Source organism: Dermacentor andersoni, chromosome 3 (genome assembly GCF_023375885.2).
Source record: "Dermacentor andersoni chromosome 3, qqDerAnde1_hic_scaffold, whole genome shotgun sequence".
NCBI lineage: Eukaryota > Metazoa > Arthropoda > Arachnida > Ixodida > Ixodidae > Dermacentor > Dermacentor andersoni.
Genome location: NC_092816.1, coordinates 196,402,445 through 196,427,135, shown reverse-complemented (window position 1 = coordinate 196,427,135; position 24,691 = coordinate 196,402,445). Strand labels below are relative to the sequence as shown.

Below are 24,691 nucleotides of genomic sequence, written 5' to 3'. Positions count from 1 at the left end.
GTAGGGTGCGTAGGTGGGGACAGGGAAATACTTGACGGCGCGAACTTTCTCCGGATCGGGCCGAATACAACAGTAGTCTACGGGGTTTCCAAGCACAGTAAGCTGCTGGCGGCCGAAGTGACATTTCGTCGAATTGAGCTGAAGTCTCGCTTTTCAGAACACTGAAAAAAACTCGCAAGAGACGCTCGAGGAGTGTATCATCAGTCGGTGAAAGAGGATGACATCATCGAGGTAGCACAAGGAGATTGACCACTTTAAGCCGTGAAGAAGGGTGCACATCATTCGTTCGAATGTGGCGGGAGCATTGCATAGCCCCATCACCTTAGACTGGTATAGCCTGTCAGGTGTAATAAACGCCGTCTTTTGACGATCACTGTCGCCAACTGCAACCTGCCAATACCCGGAACGAAGGTCTATCGAAGAAAAATACTTGGAACCACTGGCATAGTCAAGGGCGTCATCTATCTGCGGTAAGTGGTACACGTCTTTTTGTTCCTTGGTTAACATTTCGGTAGTCGATAGAGAAGCACCATTTGGGGGTGTTCTTCTTTCTAACGAGCACGACAGGAGATGTCCATGGACTTGAAGAAGATCTAATAATATCATGGGCAAGGGCATTTTGCCAACTTCTGTTTGTATAACTTGGCGCTCAGCAGAGGAGACACGATATGGACATCGGTGTAGGGATTTGGCATCGCCAATGTGAATCCGATGCTGGACAACTGTTGTTTGACCAGTGGTCGGTCAATGAGCTCAAAAATGTCCTGGTACGAGGTAAGCAGGCCCTGAAGCGCGTGTACGTGTTCGGCTGGAGGCCAGTGGCGATTATCTTCGTTACGTTATCTAAGATTGCGGGATTCGAATCAATAGCAGCAGGAGTCGGTGCATCAGGCTCAGTTAAGACGGAAACATGATAGTCGGAGGCTGGAGCTAGGGCCTGCAACAGAGATACCCTGGAGTATCAATTGAGGCTATGGTCTAAAATTCACAACAGAGACATGCGGCATTGCCCTTTATACTGATGACCGAGTGCGGGAACATGACATTCTGCAAACAGAGGACACTAAATTTGAGCGACAAGATATAATCACCGTCGTACACAGGGGGATCAGGAGAGACGTCGATGTACGTCGCAGCTAGATGTGATAGACAAATGTAATTGACGGAAGACAGCCGACTCAGCGCAGGATTACAAGGCTCAACGGCATAAGGTAAAGCAAGTTGCATAACCCCTGCAGGGCAGTCAATAAAAGCCGAATGTCCCGAAAGAAAGTCAAGTCCTAAGCTGATTGCATGTCGGCACTGATAGAACTCGCCAAACAGAAAACGAAAGTGTGGCGCCAGGCACCAGTGACAAGGGCGGTACACAACCTAGCAACCGCCGGAGTTGCACCATCGGCTACACGGACTACAACAATCGGAGCAGGGATAACAACTTTCTTGAGACAAATACTGAAGTTTGAGTTCATGACTGATAAGTGGGTGCGGTGTCAATGAGTGCGATGACAAGTTTACTGTACACATCTGCGTTAATGAGGTTGTGATGTTCAGGTAGTCTGAGCAGAGGAATTTGGGGCGGGGTGTCGTGGCAGGCTCACCTCTCGGAGGTGCGCCCGTCTGTTTTCCTATGAGCGGCCGGAGTATGAGGGAGAAGGAGAGCGACGAAGCAAAGGTGAGCGGGGCAGGTGTCCGGATGGTGAAGGGGAATGGTTTCATCATGCCGCCGAATATGGCGGAGCGCTGTCTTTGTACCGCATTTGTAGTACATTTTGCACCGGCACTCAGAAACTATCACATGCCCGTCGGATGTTTCAATAGCTCGGCGATGGCTGCGAATTCCAAGCACTGAGACAGTGTCTGGAAATGTGTCCAACGTGTCTAAAACAAGAACAGATGAGCCTGTGATCGGAATTGGACCGTTCTGCGGAATTATGATAACGAGGACGAACAGTTGGGCGTCTGTATAACCCAAGTTCGTCGGGGGGGGGGGGGGGGGGTAGTCAGGTCCGTTGACTGGGCAAAGCGTCTAAATACTGCGTTTGCTAGTTCCTGACGCCAAACGGTTTCGATAAGGGAAATGTTTGCATGGGACTTGTCGGGGTTATGCACCTGAAGGGGAACTGGGGAGGCAGCTTCAATCTCTCGGCGGATGATGCGCACAATATTGTCAGTCGGATGCAGCATGTACGGGTCGAGCGGGTGAGAGCCGAAGGTCCTCGCAGGTAGACGTCGCAGCCGTTTTCGGAAGACATGTGTAATTCGGAGTAACGCGGTGGCTTATTGCTTCTTCATAGCGTCGATATTCATTGATGACGTCTTTCATAGTGGATCAGTTTGTAAATACCAGGAGTGTAAACTAGTCTTCTGCGAATACCTTTGCGGAAATGCGCAACCTATTCCTTTCCCGGCACCGTGTCATTGACTTTGCGACAAAGCGCGAGCACGTCCTCAATGTACGTCATATAGGACTCAGTGGAAGACTGAGCTCGGCATGCAAGTTGTTTCTGCTGAGGCCTACGGCGTCCGATGGGCTTGCCGAACAGATCGATGAGCCCTTTGCTTACATACCTCCCAGCTCGTAAGTTCCTGTTTGTGCTTCTGAAACCACACTTGTGCCGTGCCCTCAAGAAAATATAGGGTGTTCGCTAGCATCACACTCGGGTCCCAGTTGTTGCTAGTGCTCACCCGTTCGCACAGTTGAAGCCAATTTTCGACGTCGGTGTTGTCAGAGCCGGAATAGGTGCCTGGGTCACGCGGTTGTGTGAAGTTGACGGGGCGGTTGGCGCCGGATGGTTGAGGCACGGTTGGTGACCTGCTAGAAGCATTCTTTTCCACGCCGTGCATTGGCATTGTAGTTGCCACCAAGGAGCCTCCGCTGCGTAGATCCGCCTATAAACTTGAAAAATCCGCGCTCTCCACCTAAACATTACGGGCAGAAAAGACGCTCGACAATATGTTTAGAACGTATACACAACGGGTAGAACACAGGCATAAAAGATGGAGCCCGTGCACACTACTATCGACGATCGTCGTCTTCGTCAGTCCTCTCATCATCATCGTTCGCTCCTGCAGCGCCGGGTAGCAATATGTACTAACCATCATTGGAGCACACTATGAGAATGGGGGAGTGGGTTCAGCGGACGTGTTGGCAAGCGCCCAGTGAATCTGTGGCGGCGTGGCCGTTGCCTTATCCTAAAGCTCCTGCTTCCGTGCAACAAGAACGCCGACGGCGTTCGTGTTGTCCACTACTATCTTCCTGTGTCCTGTCTGCACGCCTCACCTTTTCTTGCATAACGAATCCTTACCAACTGGCTCAAATTTCTGTCGTACAAAGTGTCGTGCTAGGGGCGTTTGTCTGAATCAAGCCATTGGGAAATTTCGTCTATAAAAAGCTCAACGCCTTCCTTAGCGAATTAATCCCACTTTTTCGTATTGGGTCTGTTTTAAACCTCTTTCTGGGACTGATCCGGAAGATTGTGCACAGCCGTGTCAATGATATTGATACAAGCATATTGCGTGTTTCTTGTGGCCGATGCACGTTGGCGCCCAGACGAAGACGACGAACGCTCTCGGGCTCTCGAGCTGTCGGCTGAACTGGCCAGCGCTGCAGTTACCTTTCGTAAATATGTTTTGTAAATAGTCTCCAGCCTTAATCATTTGTTCGCCTAACATTTTGGTGGAGGGTTCTGTTCCCCGTCCTCATCACAGAGGTCCGCAGAGGCCGCGCCGTTCTGCTTTCCGCCATGGCTCCCGGTGACGACCACCTCGTCTCCTTCTACTCCTGCGACCCCGAGCACAACGTACGTTACCGTTACCGATCCCCGCGATCCTGGCATATTCTCCGGCCAAGATAATGTCAACGTTGAGGACTGCCGCAACCTGTATGAGGGTGTTAGCCAAAACAACCACTGGGACCCTACCATTATGCTAGCCAATGTCCTATTCTACTTGGGCGGAACTCCTCGTGTCTGGTTCCGAACACACGAGGCCGAGATCTCTAGCTGGAATGCTTTCAAGGAGAAGCTCGTCGACCTGTTTGGAAATCCCACCGGTCGGCAGCTGGCTGCTAGAAAAGAGCTTGCTACCCGAGTTCCATCTTCTACTGAATCTTATGTCTCGTACATACAAGAAGACGTGCTCCCTCTTTGCCGGAAAGTCGACGAGAAAATGGCCGAGGTTGACAAAGTCAGCCACTTACTCAAAGGGGACGCGGACGATGCCTTATACCTATTGGTCCTCAACAATGTGTCCACCGTCGAATTCCCTGTCAAGGAATGCCGCCGCGTCATTCCACAGTTCTCCGGGCTCCTTAACGGCTGCGACATCGTCTCGCGTTGACCTTACCGCTTTACCACCCTTAAATGAGCACGTCACACGTATTGTTCGCCGCGAGCTCCAGGCTACAAGTCCCGCGCCGTTCTATTCACGCCCACTTGAACCCACCATCAACCAAACAGTCCTAGCGATCTCTCTCACTGAGGCAGTTGTATGGTAAGAATTTGCAAACGCAGGTTTTCCTGCTGCCTGCTCCGTCACTGACCTGACGCCCGACGGGTGCCGACTGTTCCGCCTCGCAGCGATCGGTATTACCCTCCCAGATACCGCAACCCTACCGAGTGGAGAACTCCGGACGACAAGCCCATTTGCTTCCGTTGCCTCCGCATTGGCCACGCCCCTCGCCACTGCCGCACCTCCTGCGCGTCGCCGTACTTGAGCTCCTTGTCCCCGTCTGCTCGCCCGTATGGCGACCCACGCCACTACTCGCCTCGCCGTATGCCTCCTACCTATGACGTATCTGTCGACGTCAATCGTCCTGCTCGCTCGCCGTCACCTCAGCGCTGTCTGTCCCCATCGCCCCAGCCACGCCGCTATTCGTCGCCGACCAATTATGGACCATCCTGGACAGAAAACTAAACCATGCAGCTCGTGGACGTAGTGCTGCATTATCTTCGCCGTGTCGAAATCCTCCATTGACGCTCCCAACGAACCAGAACTTACTTAATGTCCACGTCGACGGTGTCCCTTTGACGATGTTAATAGATACTGGAGCCCAGGTGTCCATAATGAGTTGTAACCTCCGTCGTTGACTGAGGAAAGTTCTCGCGCCTCCTACTACTTTAGCGGTTCCGCGGCCGATGGCAGCACTGTTGACTTCACTGGAATGTGTACTTCCCGTATAAGTATCAACGGCCGCCGCGATCCACCATCCTGTTTTAAAGTGCGGACCAATTGTCCCCATGACCTCATCCTCAGACTCGACTTTCTTACGGCGCATTCAGCTTTGATCGACTGTTCTGCCGGTACCCTTTGCCTCGAACTTCCTCTACTCGCGCACATTCGTGCCGAAGTGCCGAACAACTTTAGTACGACCGCCTTCGTCCACCTGCCGCCTAGAGCCTTCACTTTCGTCGATTTGCTATCATCTTTTCCTCTGCCCGATGGTCATTACGTCACCACACGTGTTCCTGTTGTCCTTTTGATGCGCAATATCACTGTGCCCCACTCCGTCATCACCGTTGCCGATAACCGGACATGCCCTCTTGTCGTTAATTTAGGCCTGAAAAAGGAAGTTCTACCCAAAGGCACATCGATTGCAACGATCCGTGCTATCGGAGATGACCACGTCACGACGCTTTCCGTAGACGTCTGCTCAAATTCTTCACCATGTCCACAGGATGCTATTTGCCCTGACGCAACATTTCGTCCTATTGCTGCGGGCCTATTGCCTGAACAAGCAGCAGCTCTGTGTCGCCTTTTTGTTTCCTACCACGACATATCCGACCTCAGCAATCGCCAATTGGGCCAGACGTCAATTGTTAAGCATCGCACAAATACTGGTGATTCCAGTCCTATTCATCGCCGGCCATATCGAGTTTCTGCTTCAGAGCGTAAGCTTATCCAACATCAAGTGCACAAGATGCTTGCCAAGGACATTGTTAAACCTTCGTCTCGCCCTTGGGCGCTGTCCGTGGTTATTGTTAAAACGAAAGATGGCACCTGGCAATTCTGCGTAGATTGCGTAGGTGCCAACTACTTTTCATCAACAGAACTACGGTGTGGTTATTGGCAGATTTCTGTGGATAAAAACATACCAAGACCGCATTTGTCAATCCTGATGGTCTATATCAATTCAAAGTTGCGCCATTCTCTCTATGCAACGCCCCAGCAACGTTCGAACGTAAGATGGACTCCTTGCTTCACGGGTTCAAATGGTCAACATGCCGTGGCTACCTAGACGACGTTCTCGTATTTTCGCCTACATTTGAGACACACCTTGAGCGCTTATCAGCTGTTCTTCAAGTCTTCCGTGAGGCTTCCGTGAGCAGATTACAGTGCTCGGCCACCACGTCGACGCTTCCGGTATTCAACCAGACAGACCCGGAGAAATTTCTTGCTGTAACGTCTTTTCCTGTACCTCAGCCTGTCAATATTTGAAGTCGTGGCTTAGCGCGAATAAAACCGCGGAAACAAGAAAGACGGACAAGGACAAGCGCTTGTCCTTGTCCGTCATTCTTGTTTTCGTGGTTTTACTCGCGCTAAGCGCTACTTCAAAAAATACAGCCTAAGACACCCGAAGTTTTGTAGGACTCTGCTCCTACTTCCGACTCTTCGTTAAAGACTTCGCAGCGATTGCCTGACCTCTTACTGACCTTCTGAGGAAATACGTGCCGTTTATATGGGCCCCGCGCAAACTGCCACGTTTACCCACCGCACGAACATTCTCACCACGCCACCTACACTGGCCCACTTTGACCTGTCCTCTCCTACAGAGGTGCGTACCGATGCCAGTGGTCACGGTATCGGAGCCGCCTTAGCCCAGCGCCAACAGGGTCAAGATCGCGTTATCGCATACGATAGCCGCCTTCTCACAGAAGCGGAGTGCATCTATTCGATTACAGATCGTAAATGCTTGGCTCTCGTTTGGGCAGTTTTCAAATTCTGCCCCTATTTGTATGGCACGCACATCTGTAATCACGGACCACCACGCACTTTACTGGCTTTCCTCACTCCAGGATCTTACCGGCCGGATTGGTCGCTGGGCTCTGTGGTTGCAAGAATATTCCTATACAGTAGTCTACAAGTCGGGCCGATTGTATCAAAACGCAGACTGTTTTCACGGTATCCAGTCGACAAACCACCCGGCGACCCTGACCCTGATACCGACGCTTGCATTTCCTCCGTTTCTAAGCTGCTACACATTGCCGACAAGCAATGCAGTGATGCCACTTTGCACGCCATCACTGATGGCTTGGAATCTTCGCCTTATGATTCATCCGTTCACCTTTTTCTTCTCCGGGATAGTATGTCATACCGTCACAATGTACGCCCCAACGATCCTGCGCCACTCCTCGTCATTCCTAAGCGCCTCCGGTCAGCTATTCTCCAAGAACTTCACGATTTACCAACGGCAGGTCACATTCCCGCACCTAGGACCGGATCCGCCGACGCTTCTCTTGGCCAGGCCTTGCCCGCTCCGTGTGGAAATACGTTGCGGCGGGCGAAAAATGCCAGCGCCGAAAAAAACCATCGACGCTCCCTGCCGGGTGCCTTCAACCACTCGAGATTCCTTCGGAGCCCTGCTTTAGCGTTGGTTTTGACTTTTTTGGCCCTTTCTCGCTATGCACATCTAGCAACATGTGGGTCGCTGTGGCGACAGATTACGCCACGCGCTACGCCATCACCAGAGTGCTTCCAACAAGCTGCGCCACAGATGTCACCGATTTTCTTTTACGCGACGTGATACTGTAGCATGGTGCTCCACACCAACTGCTCAAAGAACATGATCGGACATTTCTTTCTCAAGTTATAGCCGACATCCTGCAGCCCTGGTACGCTAAACAGAAGCTGACTACGCCTTACCATCCACAGACTAGTGGTCTCACTGACCGTGTGTATCGCACCCTAACAGACATGCTTGCAAAGTATGTCTAGTCCGACCATACTGATTGAGACATTGCCCTACGTGATGTAACTTTTGCATATAATTTTTCGCGTCACAACACTGCCGGTTATTTTCCATTCTTTCTGCTGTTCGGCCGAGAACGCACATTGCCACTGGACGCATCCCTTCCATCTGCCGCAGCCGAGACCAGCGAGTATGCACTTGGTGCCATCACCAGGGCAGCCCAAGTACGCGAACTAGCCCGCGCTTGTCTCCTCACCTCTCAAGACAAGCAACGGCGCTTGTACGATCGCCAACACAGAGACGTCCACTTTTCGTCTGGATCTCCTGCACACCTGTGGTCGCCGACTCGTCACGTTGGCCTGTCAGAAAAACTTCTGTCTCGGTATACAGGCCCACATCGCGTGCTGCGGGCCGTGACTCCAGTTACGTACGAAACCGCCCCACTCAGTACCAGTGCCTCATCTGCCCCAAATCCCACCGACGTTGTGTATGTCGCACGCCTTCAGCCATATTACTCTCGTGTTATCGACGATATATACACGACCCCGGGACGGTGATTCTGCCGCCGGGGGTAATGATACATGCCTATTGCATGTTTCTTCTGGCCAATGAACGTGCGCGCCCCGACGAAGAGGACGAACGCTCTCTGGCTCTCGACCTGTCGGCTGAATGGGCCAGCGCTGCAGTCACCTTTTGTAAATAGATTTTCTAAATTGTATCCAGTCTTAATCCTTTGCTCGCGTAACAATATTTACAATACTTTTAGCTTTGCGCTCACTTATCATTGCGCACTTTTAATATTAAAGTCTAAGAAGAATTAAGATGAAAGGCATGTGCTGTGGTTGTTTTGTTTCATGACAATATTGTTTGTGGGATGCCATTCTCAGAATTATGAGAAATAATGTCAATTTAAGACATGGTATGCGCAACATCAGTGAGAGAATAGTATGACAACATAGCCCGCATATAGCGCTTGTAATAAAGCAGGGCGTGACACACAGCACCCTAAACGTAAATATATAGGGAAGCTCACAGTGACCATGACAGCGATAATTCGCTTGGAGTGCCCATATAATTGCTATCGCAATAAAAGAAGATGAAAAAGAGTCACGTACATCCACAAAATTAAAAAGAAAATATATGTCTGTTCGTAAGCTAGCCATCTGATGTCATATCCATCAAATTAAATCACTCATTATGACCCTTTCCTCTTAAGTGAACGTGCGGCCAAAGGGGACGCCACAGACTTGACAAATTATAGACCGATCAGCTTACTGTTCGTTGCCTACAAAGTATTTACTAAGCTAATCGCAAATAGAATCAGGAACATCTTAGACTTCTGTCAACCAAACGACCAGGCAGGATTCCGTAAAGGCTACTCAACAACTGACCATATTCACACTAGCAATCAGGTGATAGAGAAATGTGCGGAATATAACCAACACTTTTATATAGCTTTAATTGATTACGAGAAAGCGTTTGATTCAGGCAAACCCTCAGAAGTCATGCAGGCATTACGTAATCAGGGTGTCGACGAGCCGTATGTAAAAATGCTGAAAGATATCTATAGCGGCTCTACAGCCACCGTAGTCCTCCATAAAGAAATCAACAAAACCCCAATGAAGAAAGGCGTCAGGCAGAGAGATACGATCTTTGCAATGCTATTCACAGCGAGTTTACAGGAAGTATTCAGAGAACTGGACTGGGAAGAATTGGGGATAAGAGTTAGTGAAGAATACCTAAGTAACCTGCAATTCGCTGATGATGTTGCCTTGCTTACTAACTCAGGGGACCAATTGCAATGGATGCTCACTGACCTGGAGAGGCAAAGCAGAAGAGTGGTTCTAAAAATTATTCTGCAGAAAACTAAACTAATGTTTAACAGTCTCGGAAGAGAACCGCAGTTTACGATAGGTAGCGAGGCACTGGAAATGGTAAGGGAATACATCTACTTAGGACAGGCAGTGACCGCAGATCCGTATCATGAGACTGAAATAGTCATAAGAATAGGAATAGGCTCGGGTGTGTTTGGCAGGGATTCTCAGATCACTAACAGCAGGTTGCCACCATTATCCCGCAAGAGAAAAGTGTATAACAGCTGTGTCTTACCAGTACTCACGTACGGGTCAGAACCTGGAGGCTTACAAAAAGGGTTCTACTTAAATTGAGGACGACGCAACGAGCTATGGAAAGAAGAATGACGGGTGTAACGTTTAGGGATAAGAAGAGAGCAGATTGGGTGCGGGAACAAATGCGAGTTAATAACATCTGAGTTGAAATCAAGAAAAAGAAATTTGCATGGGCAGGACATGTTAGGAGGAGGGAATATAACTGATAGACTTTAAGGGTTACGGACTGGATTCCAAGGGAATGGAAGCGTAGCAGGGGGCGGCTGAAAGTTAGGTGGGTGCATAGGATTAAGAAGTTTGCAGGGACAACATGGCCACAATTAGTACATGACCGGTGTAGTTGGAGAAATATGGGCGAGGCCTTTGGTCTGCAGTGGGCGTAACCAGGCTAATGATGATGATGATGAAACGTGCGGCGCTAATGTTCTTCTTTTATACGGCCGTATGTACTCACATATTCACCCGAGCAACTCTAAACAAACTTGATGGTAATAAATGCCTGCGCACTGTACATAGGTACAAAAGACGCATCAATAATAAGGCTTCGAGTTTTCTTCTGAGGGCATATTGCACCGCGTTTGGTCTGGGACTCGTGTGACTTCGTAATAACTAATACCACTCACCCTAAATTTTTTACCACTATATCAAAAAATAATCAGAAGTGGCGAGCTGAATGATTATGTTCCCAGTGAGACCCACATCATCAGACTCACAACTCTTTAACATTGCACTCATTCTATTACGCTCGTCTAGCGCCCCAATTTTTTTTTTTTTCAGTGTATAAGATCACTACGACGAGCACGCGCTCGGCACCCGATCAATGTGCCAATTATGCCAGTACTTTTATTTCTAATAAACAGTGATAATAATTATGTCAACAAATACCTGATGTATTACATGGCGCATTATTAACAGATGGCAGTAATCGCGCTATACTGCGCCAAGAAAATTGACAAATGTTAAGTACTCAGTCTGTACTAGCACAACAGCAAAAACGCAGAACGCTAGTCACTCACGAAAGGTGGAGCTCGTATCACGGAAGGATCCCCACTGTCCGTCGCTGTAGACGTTCACTACAAGGTCCTGCTTGAGTAAGATGTTGTAGAACCGGTTTTTTGGACTGAAGTCAACGATGGCTTTTGACTCATTCATGCCTCTGCTGAGTATGCATCTGGAAAAAAAGCGCAGTTGTGAAACGGCTCAGTGCTTTTTCCGCACTTGTGATTATGCGGGATCATGTGCATGTGCTGCATCCGCACAAATCATATGCAACATTACCCGCGTACGCATTCCACATGTTAAATACCACGGAGATAAATGGAGTCTGTATGTAGAAGAGTAAACATTGTTGATTCAGTGTTTTCGGATAAGGTCATTTAAATTAAATCATAAAGTTTTACGTGCTCAAGCCATGGTGATATTATAAGATTGGACATAGGCCCAGGTAGCACGCAAAATCTTCAAAACGTCTTATTAATAGAGTCAACGTCTCAAACTGATGTTTGACTAAAGTCGACGCATTAGAAATGTCCCAAGCAGGATAGCCTATGAACTAGGGGTGAATACGTTTCGAAAGCGTTCTGATAAGACTGGCCGTATCTGTTCAGTTATCGCGCTGGGTTTTCAACGGCGCAGCTCTTGGCAGGAGAATTCTCCATTTGTCAAGCGGAACTCGTCGCGTTAATTACTGCTAAATTCGCCCTGCATGAGCATGAGTTCGGCTAGGAAAAAGAAGCGTTTTGTGGTGTTCACCTCACGCCAGAAGAGTCGAACGATCGCAAATGAAGTTGACACCGCAACAGGCCACGAAGAAATGGTGCGCGAGTGCAGTAACACTGAAGCCACTCTTTATGATGCGGACAAAAGCTCCACATCGACTTCGGAGGAGCGCTTGCCAGCCAGTGGACCATGCTCATGTTAGTGCTGATTCTGTCAGCGCATCCTCTATTTCAATAACTTTCGCTTTTTCGTAAAATTTATCATCGTTCAATTGTTTCTGACGATTTCTCCCCGTCTCCTGCGGCAATGTTTTGTCGTGATCACCGGTGCAAATGTGGAACGACCAATATGCCACTCTCATCATTTTGCAGATTCATTCATACCACACACTATCGTTCAATGGAACCACTTGTCATCACACGTAGCACTTGGCTACACGTAGGATACGCAGCAAAATTCAAAGAGCTGCTACACACTCAGCGTAGTGCACGATCTAATTAATTTTACACGTTTTGTTTTAACTTTCTTACAAAATGAGATATATTTTTCCGACAGCATGTTAACTATTATTCTGTTCGATTTTGGAAGCATACTTATGCGGTGTATTTATACGGCTTTTTCTATATGACGCATAAATAAAGGTATCGAGTTAAAGAGACATCACTTTCAATGGCACCGAATGAATACATTGGTACTGCCTTTAGTAGGAACGGTGCTCCGCAGAAAGTGTTGCGGTAAATTATACTGTGAGCACAGTGTATACAAAACAATGTGCCGAAACCACCGTCGATAAATGTAAGTACAAGCGAAGAGCCCGAACGAGCGAGCGAACGAAAGAACCAGCGAGAGCAAGTGCAATATAATTGACGAGAGAGCAAAAGAGCGGTTGAACATCTTCCGTGCACAGCAGCAGTGCATACGACCGACCACTGACCTCTCATCAACCATGAAAACAGCCGGGCACAGTAGGCTATTCCCCTTAATATTCATGGGAATCAACGGTATGGCCTTGGCGCCGATCGTCCAGCTGCAATGATGCGGCACTGACGGCGTCCGAAATAAAAGTGGGAAATGAAAGGCCTGCGAAATATACTGTGGAAACTCCCAGCTTATTGCTCTTGTTTGAGACGGAGTGGCATATTGAGCAAGCGAGCAAGCGCACGAAAGAACAACGCAAGAGAGTGCGGCGTCTCACTGCGCGACATGATTCACAGTCGATAACAGAAGCGCACAATGCGCCTGACATGCGCGAGGTGCACACCAAACGCTCACACCGCGGCGCTTTAAGAACCCATGAAATCCAACCTTACGCAAGGTGGCGATACAATACCGGCGTCACATCGGTCACATGACCAAGCGTGTGGCCAAGGCTGCCGTGGCTGCTGTGTGAAACCGGGCTGTGCATATTGGTGCAATTGTGCTCATTCGGTCAGTCGTGTGTTTCTCACTGTTATCGGTTGCGCTGTCCATTGTCAAGCAAGTATTGTACTTTGTTATCATACTTGGCACTGCGTATGCATCAATTTGTTTGTATGATTTTAATTTGGAGTTGCAGCGGTAGCGTGGAGGCAGAGAATCTGCCTCGCATGAAAGGAGACCGTGGTCCGATCCCGATGCCGCGCAATTTTCCACGGGATTAAAAAAATCCACCTGTTCATAAAATTGCACAAACAGGCCTGCAGTGTGGCCTGATCGCGCTAACGACAACCGGTAATGCACTCCCTCACGAGAGCAGGATTGGCCACCCGGGTGCAGTACTTCGCCATAACCTCCTATATGAATACAACAATTGAATCCGGGACTTCAGTCCCCAGCAGCTGCGAAGCAACTGGCCACGGCGGCGGTCAGACCTGTGACGCAGCAGAGGGTGCTAAGAATCTCTGGGTCCGGACAGGCCGCTTTTGGAAAATGAACCTGGCAACGTTTAACGCTAGACGGTATCTAGTGAGGCGAGTCTAGCAGTGCTATTGGAGGAATTAGCGAGCCGTAAATGGGATATAAAAGGGCTCAGTAGGGTAGGAAGACAAAATAAACATATACAGTGCTAAAAAGCGGGCACGTCCTGCGCTACCGGGGTTTAGCGGAGAGACGAGAATTAGGAGTCGGATTCCTGATTAATAACGATATGGCTGGTAGCATACAGGAACTCCATAGCATTAACGAGAGGATGGCAGGTCTTGTTGTGAAACTTATTAGGCGGTACAAATTGAAGGTCGTACAGGCCTAGGCCCCTACATCCAGTCATGATGACCAGTGAGTCGAAATCTATGAGGACGTGGAATCGGCGATGGGTAAAGTCAAAACAAAATACACTATACTGATGGGCGACTTCAATGCCAGGGTAGCAAGAAGTAGGTAGGAGACAAGTCAGTGGGGGAATATGGCATCGGTTCTAGGAATAGCAGGGGAGAGTTATTAGTAGAGCTTGCAGAACGGAATAATATGCGGATAAGGAATACCTTCTTCGCAAGCGGGATAGCTGAAAGTGAATGTGGAGCCCGAATGACCAGAGTAGAAATGAAATAAACCTCATACTCTGCGCTAACCCCGGCATAGTAGAAGATGTGGTCGTGCTCGGAAAGGTGGGCTGCAGTAACCATAGGATGGTAAGAACTCGAACAACCCTAGACTTGAGGAGGGAACGGAAGAAACTGGTACGTAAGAAGCCGATCAATGAGTTAGCGGAAAGAGGGAAAATCGAGGAATTCGAGATCAAGCTACAGAACAGATATTCGGCCTTAACTCAGGAAGAGGACCTTAGTGTTGAAGCAATGAACGACAATCTTATGGGCGTCATTAAGGAGTGTGCAATAGAAGTCGGTCGTAATTTCGTTAGACACGATACCAGTAAGCTATCGCAAGAGACCAAATATCTGATTAAGAAACGCCAATGTATGAAAGCCTCTAATCCTACAACTAGAATAGAACTGGCAGAACCTTCCAAGTTAATCAAGAAGCTTAAGACAGCTAACATAAGCAAGTATAATATGGAAAGAATTGAACATGCTCTCAGGAATGGAGGAAGGCTAAAAGCAGTGAAGAAGAAACTAGGAATGGGCAAGAATCAGACGGATGCGTTAAGCGACAAAGCCGGGAATATCATTTGATATGGATGAAATAGTTCAAGTGGCTGAGGAGTTCTATAGAGATTTATACAGTGTCAGTGGCACCCACGACAATAATGAAAGAGCGAATAGTCTAGAGGAATGGAATTTGACATCCAATAAGTAACGCCGGAAGAAGTAAAGAGAGCCTTGGTAGCTATGGAAAGGGGGAATGCAGCTGGGTAGATCAGGTAACAGAAGATTTTTGAAGGATGGTGGGCAGATTGTTCTAGAAAAGATGTCCACAATGTGTACGCAATGCCTCATGACTTCGAGCGTACCGGAATCTTAGAAGAACGCCGACTTAATCTTGATCCATAGGAAAGGGGAAGCCAAAGACTTGAAAAATTATAGACCGATTAGCTTACTGTCCGTTGCCTACAAAGTATCTACTGAGCTAATCGCGAGTAGAATAAGGAACACCTTATACTTCTGTCAACCAAAGGACCAGGCAATGTTTCGTTAGGCTTCTCAACAGTAGACCATATTCACACTATCAATCAGGTGATAAAGTAATGTGCGGAATATAACCAACCCTTATATACAGCTTTCATTGGCTAAGAGAAAGCGTTTGATTCTGTTGAAACCTCAGCAGTCATGGAGGCATTACGGAATCAGGGTGTAGACGAGTCCTGTGTAAAAATGCTGAAAGATATCTTTAGCGGCTCCACAGCCACCGTAGTCCTCCATAAAGAAAGCAACAAAATCCCAATAAAGAAAAGCGTCAGGCATGGAGCTACGATCTCTCCAATGCTATTCACAGCGTGTTTACAGGAGGCATTCAGAGACATGGATTGGGAAGAATTGGGGATAAGAGGTAATGGAGAATAACCTTAGCAACTTCGATTCGCTGATGACGTTGCCTTGGTTAGTAACTCAGGGGACCAATTGTAGTGCATGCTCACTGACCTAGAGAGGCACAGGAGAGGGGTGGGTCTAAAAATTAATCTGCAGAAAACTAAAGTATTATTTAACAGTCTCGAAAGAGAACAACAGTTTACGGTAGGTAGCGATGCAGTGGAAGTAGTAAGGGAATACATCTACTTAGGGCAGGTGGTGTCCGCGGAGCGGGATGATGAGACTGAAATAATCAGAAGAACAAGAATGGGCTGGGGTGCGTTTGGCAGTCATTCTGAGTTCATAAACCGCAGGTTGCCATTATCCCTCAAGAGAAAATTGTATAACAGCTGTGTCTTACCAGTATTCGCCTACGGGGCCGAAACCTGGAGGCTTAGGAAAAGGGTTCTACTTAAATTGAGGACGACGGAACGAGCTATGGAAAGAACAATGATGGGTGCAACGTTAAGGGATAAGAAAAGAGCAGACTGAGTGAGGGAACAAACGCGAGGTATTGACATCTTAGTTGAAATCAAGAAAAAGAAATGGGCATGGGCAGGACATTCATGAGGAGGGGAGATAGCCGATGATTTAGGGTTGCGGACTGGACTCCAAGAGAAGGGAAGCGTAGCAGGGGGCGTCAGAAAGTTAGGTGGGCGGATGACATTAGGAAATTTGCAGGGACAACATGGCCACAATTAGTACATGACCGGGGTAGTTGGAAATGTATGGCAGAAGCCTTTACCCTGCAGTGTGCGTAACCACGCTGCTGCCGCTGCAGCTGATGATGATGATGATGATGATAATAATAATAATAATAATAATAATAATAATAATAATAATGCTCATGATGATGATGGTGGTGGTGGTGGTGGTGATGATGATGATGATGAATTTGGAGAGCAGCCGAGCTTTTCATTCGAGAGCGCCCGTGTAGAGGGCGCTAATTAACTCTTCATGCTCATTGTCATGTCGCTATGGCTATGTACGGTGCCTTTTCAGTGTCGTTGCAGTTAAGGCGTGAAGAGCGGTAATCAAGGGTGCGATCTTGTACGCGTTCCAAAATAGAACGGAGGCGGTTCGTTCTTTACGTCACGAAATAGGCAGTATGTTCTGTTCCGTTCGTCCGATAGCAGACGACACGGAATGATTGACAGCAGATATCAGGTCACAATTGATGTCATGGCGTTCGGCACGGTTCATATTGACGAATCGTATTTGGCTCGGTGGAACGAACCGCCTCCGTTCTATTTTGGAACGCGTACAAGATCGCACCCCAAATGAAAGTTAGAGGTGAAATGTTGCTTTTGGTTGCTTGGCATGGGGTTCCGCCATCATGCGTAAAACTAGGAAGACTTGCAGGATACGAAAAAAGACGAGAATTGCTGTGTCTGCGCACATTGCCTATATCCCCTATACAGCCGTCACTGTGGTATTTCAGTCTCCCATTTCGAAAAAAATGTTACAGAGAAGAGAACTAAACGGGCTCTTCGTTAATGTTCATTACGAGTACGCTAGAGCAAGATATGAGGTGAAGTGCCTGTGCTATTTTCTTGCCTTTGCATTGGGCTACAGCGCAGTCGCAGTATGCTCCGTGAACCACACATTGCTGTTATCGCTTGCGATTCAGTTTCTTCGATTGTGTTTTACGGCCCTTTTATCCCACGTACTGGTATACCATGGTCTTAAGAGGAACTTTGTGTGTAATATGAGACAGCCGAATTAGAGTTTCTTCGGCGCCTCGGAATGCTAGCAATATATTCCGCTGCGTCTAGCTTTGTTGTTGTTATTGTTTTTGTAGTTAGCGATTGGATACCGCATATACTCTGTAACTCACTAGTGGATACTGCATTCGTGAGTCGCGAATCCGCTTGGTGTAAAACGTCCTGTTACTCCAGCTGCTCACTATTTTTTGCTATGTGTGACTCGTGCCGGTCTCTACGCTGCGCGGCCTTCGCGGCACTTAGTCGGCCGCCTGCCGAGATTGCGCGTGTGCTATGTGTGCGCACTGAGTGTGGAAGTGCTCACGCGGTTTTTTCGGTTTGTGCGCTGTTCTTGCACTTCGCGCAACAGGGCATCTGCTGTTCTTGGTCCTTGTGCAACAAATTTTCCAAGTGTACGTAAAACGGAGGAACCTCTATTTAGGCAGTTAGGCATGTTAGTTCATTAAGTAAGTTTATGGGGAAAAGTACGTAGCATTTGCTGCTTAGTGTCAAAGTAATATAGGTTTTTGAATAGAATTTTAACCATGTCATTGCGGTATTGATTTCCACATGATTATTTCCATATATTGGTCCCTACCTGGAGGCCTTAGTAGAAAATGTGATTACGAGGCGACAGTCTGCCAATAAACGCAGCAATATTGGACTAATGCTTGGTAACTTAGCGCAGTGTCTTGAATGTTAGTAAGTAGATGACAGGTGACGTCAAACGGGATCATACTTTAAGTACACAGTGGCTTTAATCCTTGCTTCGTTGCAATGTGCCAGCTGATCGTTCTTATTCAGTCCACTAGCATCAACACAGTGGCGGTGGTCAAAGGGAGGGAGAATGTGTGGATATACATTGCGGCATCTTCCCTAATCTGTTTTAAACGTCCTCCAAATTGTTTAGGAAATGCAAGCAATCACATTGCTAGCACAGGAAGGGCGAGTGAACGAAATTGACATTGTCATCACAAAGTTTAAACGCTTAGCATAATTAATGTGGAATCCACATAATATGTGCCCATTTCATTGAACAGCCTGTTCAAAACAATTTCCGCAATACATTTTTACAGTTAGCATTGGTTATGTTTACTTTTATGATCTGGCTACAGTGTTAATGTTGGATATTTTGTGCTCATGCCATTTCATAAGTCATAAAATGTAGCATATATTCCACATTGTAGCTTAAGTGTGCTGCTGTATGTTTCATTAAGAGCTGCAAAAAATCGAACGCGAGTCCTGCGCACTTATCTGGCAAGCACACCGAGAGAGAACACTTAACGTTAAGTGCTACCAAGTGAAGAGTGAGTGCATACATGTGCCAGCGGTGGTATGTGGGCAAGTCATTCTGGTGAAGCCACTGCATCTGCATTCGAACCATTTCACCTACCAGCGTAGTGCAAAATTTCGTGTCCACTAAGACGAAATCGAACACCAGTGCAAATATCTGGGCATACATGTCCAGGGCAGCAAGTGTGTCAACATTGAAAACATTTCAAGTACCGGCATGCACGGCAGTACCATTGCCTGCGAAACTGTAGAGTACAAAGTAGTCTCCTCCCAAGCTGTTCATCAATGGAACTCTGCCTGGACTGTGTGCCAAATATTTTTCGATGTGAAAGTGGGGGTGAACTGGTAAAGCATTTGCTCGGGGCTACACGTGTGAAAGCTTTTCGTCATTCAGAGTGCTTTTTACAGCGAAGCTGTTAGCCCCTAGTTGGTCAGCAATTTTTGTGTTTGCGTCCGTTCCCAAAAATGTGGGCTGATCGCGGCGGCAGTGCAGGGCCAAAAGCAATGGCTGGTGCCCCCGTAAGGCAGAGGCTTCAGCAAAGTGAAGCACACAGTGTATACATTCTTTGGAATCACGGATACATCATACAGAATAGTGTACTTTTCAATAAAGAACAAGCAGAAACAAGCATCCGAACCACATAACTGATGATAAGGTGCGCGTGGTAAGCATGCGAAGCACGTAGCGCTCGCGGCATACCTTTCCCGGTAGCGATTATTGGTGCGAAGCTGCTGCGGCGATGGCAACTTGCGACGTGGGAAGTGACGTCTCTATCCTTGCGTACATACAATAACCAGCCTAGCACCTGATTTCAGTGTTGTTGCAGCACCACTACGCGCCACGGCGTGCTGTCAAGATTACCAACATTGTAAAGCAGTAAACCATTGCATAACCCCACAGCAGTTGTCGTGGTGGTATTAAGCAGCTTCGCTGGACGTTCAATTTCAGAGGGCCAGGATGGCGAGACAATTTATTTTTTTTTATTTTAGGAGAATGGAGAATTGTTCAAAGTGCACTAATGTATTCATGTGTTTGGAAATGATTTATTACGAGCTTGTGCTTGTTTTTGCGGGAGTGATACATTCCTGTGCATTCCAGATAATTTCCAGGGTTATAGAAGTTTATAATAATGAAACTTGCTCGTCCATTTCTCGTCTGCTAGAGTACTAAGATTGTTTTAGTTATGCAGCGTTACCCAGCGTCATCATACTCTGCATTACAGTGGTGCTCACTTGTTACATAGATTTCCTTGTTTTGGTGTTCTGCACAATCCTTCAGTTGATTGTTTTTTTGTTTTATAGTTCTATTAATTATCTTACGATTACTATATTTGATGTACCGTACATGCAATATATTGAATTTTGGCATGTTCGCGTTGTTCGGTGTTTATCACAGGATCGATTTTTGATGGTAAGTTTCGCTATTCCTTTTGTGCTTTCTTGAAGCTTCTAGCTCGCTGGTACATTGCTTGTAGGCAGATACCATGCGATTGAATCTCGCATTCTCATTCTGCTTCTTGCAGTTGCTGTGATATCAATCTCTAACCAACTTTAGTCTGTTCATCTGATAGCATGTGCTCTTTACTGTGCAAGATAAAAAACTTCAGCACAATTCAAGTTCTTGTTGTTCGTCATTGTATTTATGCTTACGAAGTTTGGTTATGCATGTTATAGTCATTGTTGATCAGTTTCTAGTTCATTAATAATTGTTTCTTGTCGTTTTAGTCATTCTTGACGTGCTTTTTTTCTGTTTACTTTGCATTTTCCATATATTTTAATCAAAGCTTGCATAAGTATTATTTTTCAATGAAGTGTCGCTTTGTGACATGCTCATTTCATGCGCTCTTGGCACAAAAGACCTTGCCTGGCCGATTGTCAAGACGCGCCCATTTCTTAGCGGGATGTCATTCTCTTTTCGTTGTAAACGCCAATGCTGCATACCAAAGGCGGCATTGCCGATTCATTTTCATGGACAGGTTTCTTTTCAGGTGACTTGGTCGAGGGTGCGTCGGCCTCAACAGCAAACAATGCTTGGCACTGTGCCAGGAGCTCAGTAGCACCAGACACCGACGCTTCCACTCATTTGGAAACCGCGAAATCGAGCTTCAGATTATCGTAAATCTTTCAAGACCCCTTCTAGACCAGCTTTTTGATAACGTCTTAAAAATGTTTAGAGATCATATATGAACAGCCCGGGCGAAGGGATTATTTGTGTCTTTTCCAATCGTATTTCAAGACCACTTTTTCGAATACGTTTTGAAGAGATGTTCTAGATGGTCTGATAAACGTAATTAAGGCGGACATTAGCAGACACATACGACGTTTCAACAACGAAGTTGTCTCACTCGTGTCTTCTTTAAACCGTTTTTATCGCCTCGGATAAAGGCTGTAAAAACGTTATGTATCTCTTTTGTGCTACCTGGGGGGGGGGGGGGGGGAGGAGCTCCGGAATAATTGCGACCCTTCTTTAACGATCACCCAAAGCACGTCACACAGGCATTTTTGTATTTCGCCGCCACCGAAATGCGGCCTCCGTCGCCGGGATCTGCTCCGAAATCGTACTTCGTTGCGCAACGCTATAGCCACTGCACCACCACAGCGGTTACGTGCAGTTCAAAGCTGAAATGCCTTTTCTGCCTTAGTGAGGTCAGATACATCTATTTTTCATTTATTTGTAACTGCATATTGCGGAGGTGCATCAGCCGCCCGAGACTCTCAATAATTCCTTTATTTTCGTTATGAGAGTTTGGGGCCGCTGATGTGCCTCCAGTATATGCATTGAGAGTGCATTGAGAGTGCGAATACAAGTTATCTACTTGAAAATTGAGATGCTGGCCCTTGCCTGCTGCTCCTTCCACGTGCGCCTCAAAGGGGCGAGCGAAAACTAATAAATCCCGTTTCCTGCGCCCTGCCATTTAAATAGTCATTCTGAGTGACTTGCCCCTTCTGGGAATGCGCACGAGCTGACGTGGTGTCAGTTGCCCGTTAAACGTTCTGAAAGTGGACCACAAGGAGGCTCCTTAACTCGTCTTCTTAAAACTAAGCCCAGAGACGCACTTGCTTGGCGAACCCCGCTTATATATTCTTTTTGGGATTTTTTTTCGCACCATAGATGGACCCCAATGTTGCCGGAAGGGGTCGCGCCTTGTATATATGTATTCTGACACTGTCTCACTTTCCACAAGGCAGCTGTCAATCTGCTAAAGCGCCGAGAAAAAGTCAGTCACTGTCACAACTATCCCTTTCGGTTTCATGTATCGGAGAACGACCGGGCTCCCTCTTTGCTGTCTTCACTATCAGTGTAGAACTGCATTGTTCTTGTAGGCCCTGATGATGATCGGTCCACAGGTCGATGCTGTTGAAATTAAATACTGGTTCTGTTTACCTTGTAGCATCGCTCAAGTTGTCTCTCTGTCTCTCTCGCTCTCTCGTTATATATATATATATATATATATATATATATATATATATAGGGGTTGAACCGAAGGGTCTACAACATCTTGCAGTAGCCCGTCGCAATATATTACTGCGTGTTACTCGAAGACGATGAAGGCGATCCTTGGATTTAGTGGGACATACCGCTAACCGGCCACTGCCTGATCTGATGACGACGACGTGCTTTGATTGATGTTGGTTGGCACCCATGTTAGGCAGTGCTTGCTGCCCTTGTAAATACACCCTTTCATTTCTTTCGCCACTGTGGCTCCACGTAGTAATAATATATATGTAGAGAGAGAGAGAGAGAGAGAGAAAAAGGACACTTAGGGTCACAGAGCTTCCGGAAGCCACTTCAAGCCGCATGCTTGCGTAGCCAGGAGAAACTTCCACTTACTGTCGTTACTGCTGCACCCTGAACAGTGGCTTGCCAACAACGTTGTATGAACTGATATTCCATCAATTTTTTCTTGGAAGAGGTAAATTTCCCTTAAAAAGCTACACAGCCTGTGATGGCAACACGTCCAAGTGGTGCCTCTCAGGCTCGTCGAAGTCAGAAGGAAACGCTCATGGCTGCCAGACCGTTCCTCCTAGTCCGATAAAAATGTCCATTGGCAGTGAGGTTGAGCAACAGGTGGGAGCACCGTCGCCACGTTAGTGTGGATAGGTGGTCGGTGGCAAGCATTGAGATGTACGCGGCGGCACTTCACTGTGAAGAAGTTGACGTAATCTTGTGGTAACGAAACGGGCTAACAGCAGTGAACTGATCATATAGGGCGTTTTAGTGCCACATTTTGGAACTAAAGAAGCAGAACATTTGCGTTAGCTTGAAGCTCAAACTACCATTCAACGGAGGGCTGGCACTCGGCAACGCACTGTCTGTTCTGGCACTGCTTTGCTTGCATTCGGCCTTCTCTGTTAATATTGGTGCACGACTTACTTAATAGTATTTCCCTCTCTAGGAATGCCGCATTGGCTATGAGAATGTCTGCATCCATGTACAACAAAATGTAAAATAGCAAGTAATGCAACTCTACACCATAAATTATATGTGTACATTTCCATTTCTATTGCTTTTCAATTCGACGTTAAATACAAACAGGTAGTGCGTTTAAGTAAAGAAGCTAAGACACAGTGAGTGGCAGTACTTCCGTAGGATCACTAGCTTGCTTCAACTGAGGTTATTTTATTCGCTGTTGCACTAAAACACACAATTTAAGCCAAAACTGCCCAGATGGAAACCCGTGCCATGGTTAGGCGACAAAGTTGTAATGATTTTAGTTCCTAAAATCATTAGTTTGTTTTGTTTCACCTAATATTGACCACTGCAGTATCTAAAAACGCCACAATTATGAGCGAAAGAAAATTATTGTAGGCACGTTTAAACACAGTGTTATTAAGTCCTGCGCGTAGAGGCTACCTTGTCATATATGATTCGCACATATTACTTCATCTTAGCCTTCCTTTTCTAGTAGCCAGTCAATGTAGAAAAAGCTATGATTTACCTGGGAGAAAGAAAATGAATTCACGCTAGCGGCATCAGAACCACACCATAAAGAAAACCTGAGTCATAAATGTTTCAGGCTAATTGTGTAACCACCTAAGTGATAATTATTTAATTATCGTAATTATCATAATGCAGTTACATTGACATGGAGTGTATGACGGGATGTCATATAAGACCGTGCTTTTCGTTTTATGTTGATTACTGATGTTCGCGCCACTTTGTTCACCCTTCGTGGTATTGCAGAGATTGCGGAGCACAGCACAGCATGAGAAGTCGCAAAAGCATGCTGTCCCCGTCTCGCTACATGGTGATTTGTTTAAAAAGAGACAAAATGATCTTTGATATGCACTCCAAACACGAAGCTACAATAAAATTGGCATCACTGTGGCGAATGCAGGATGCGATGGTTACACTTCGCAGGCTCGACACCTGCAGTCACGGATTTTCTGCAGGGCAAAGAAGACAGCGCAAGGATAAATGCTTCAGTACATAGTCGCAAAGTTCAGAACAATATTTACGATCCCGCTACAATCTCGGAAGCGACCGTCTTTAATAATATACATGCCGTGCACCCACACATACACATGCAGTGCTATCATACGATGTGGGGCGCAATCCACATTATCCCTGGCTATGCCAGTAGACGCGAGGCGGCGACATTGCTCAATCTCGTGGCCAATAGCCACGTTTACATGATTGCGACAGTGCTGCATCGCGTTGCATTTCTATAGCAGCTGCAGTAGCGCAACCAATCCATGTAACCAGCCGTAATTTGCTTGAATAGCTAAACTCCATAACGCGTTCAGAAAAGGCAGATAGAAGCGTATATGCGGACTAGTGTGGTGCGTGTGAGCACTGACGTATCGCCCTGATCGAGCGACAGAGTAAAAGTGAGACGAACGAAGGCGTGTGCCTGCACCCGTCTCAGTTTACAATGTCCCTCCATAGGTGACCACGTGAGGTCCTTACATGTGGTGCAATAAGTAAGCCCACATAGAATGATTTAGCGCACGAGTAAAGGAAATCATAAATGGTTTAGATTACACAACACAGCCAGG

General features: G+C 47.0%; 1 protein-coding gene across 1 annotated transcript in view; it reads right to left on the bottom strand.

Annotated features, from left to right (window-relative positions):
- LOC126524387 (fatty acid synthase-like) overlaps positions 1 to 24,691 on the bottom strand; it is a 270,389-nt gene that overhangs the window by 88,970 nt on the left and 156,728 nt on the right. The window contains exon 16 of the mRNA XM_055067059.2: positions 11,052 to 11,206. Coding sequence (XP_054923034.2) covers positions 11,052 to 11,206 — 155 coding nt within the window. The remainder of the gene's footprint in view (positions 1 to 11,051; positions 11,207 to 24,691) is intronic.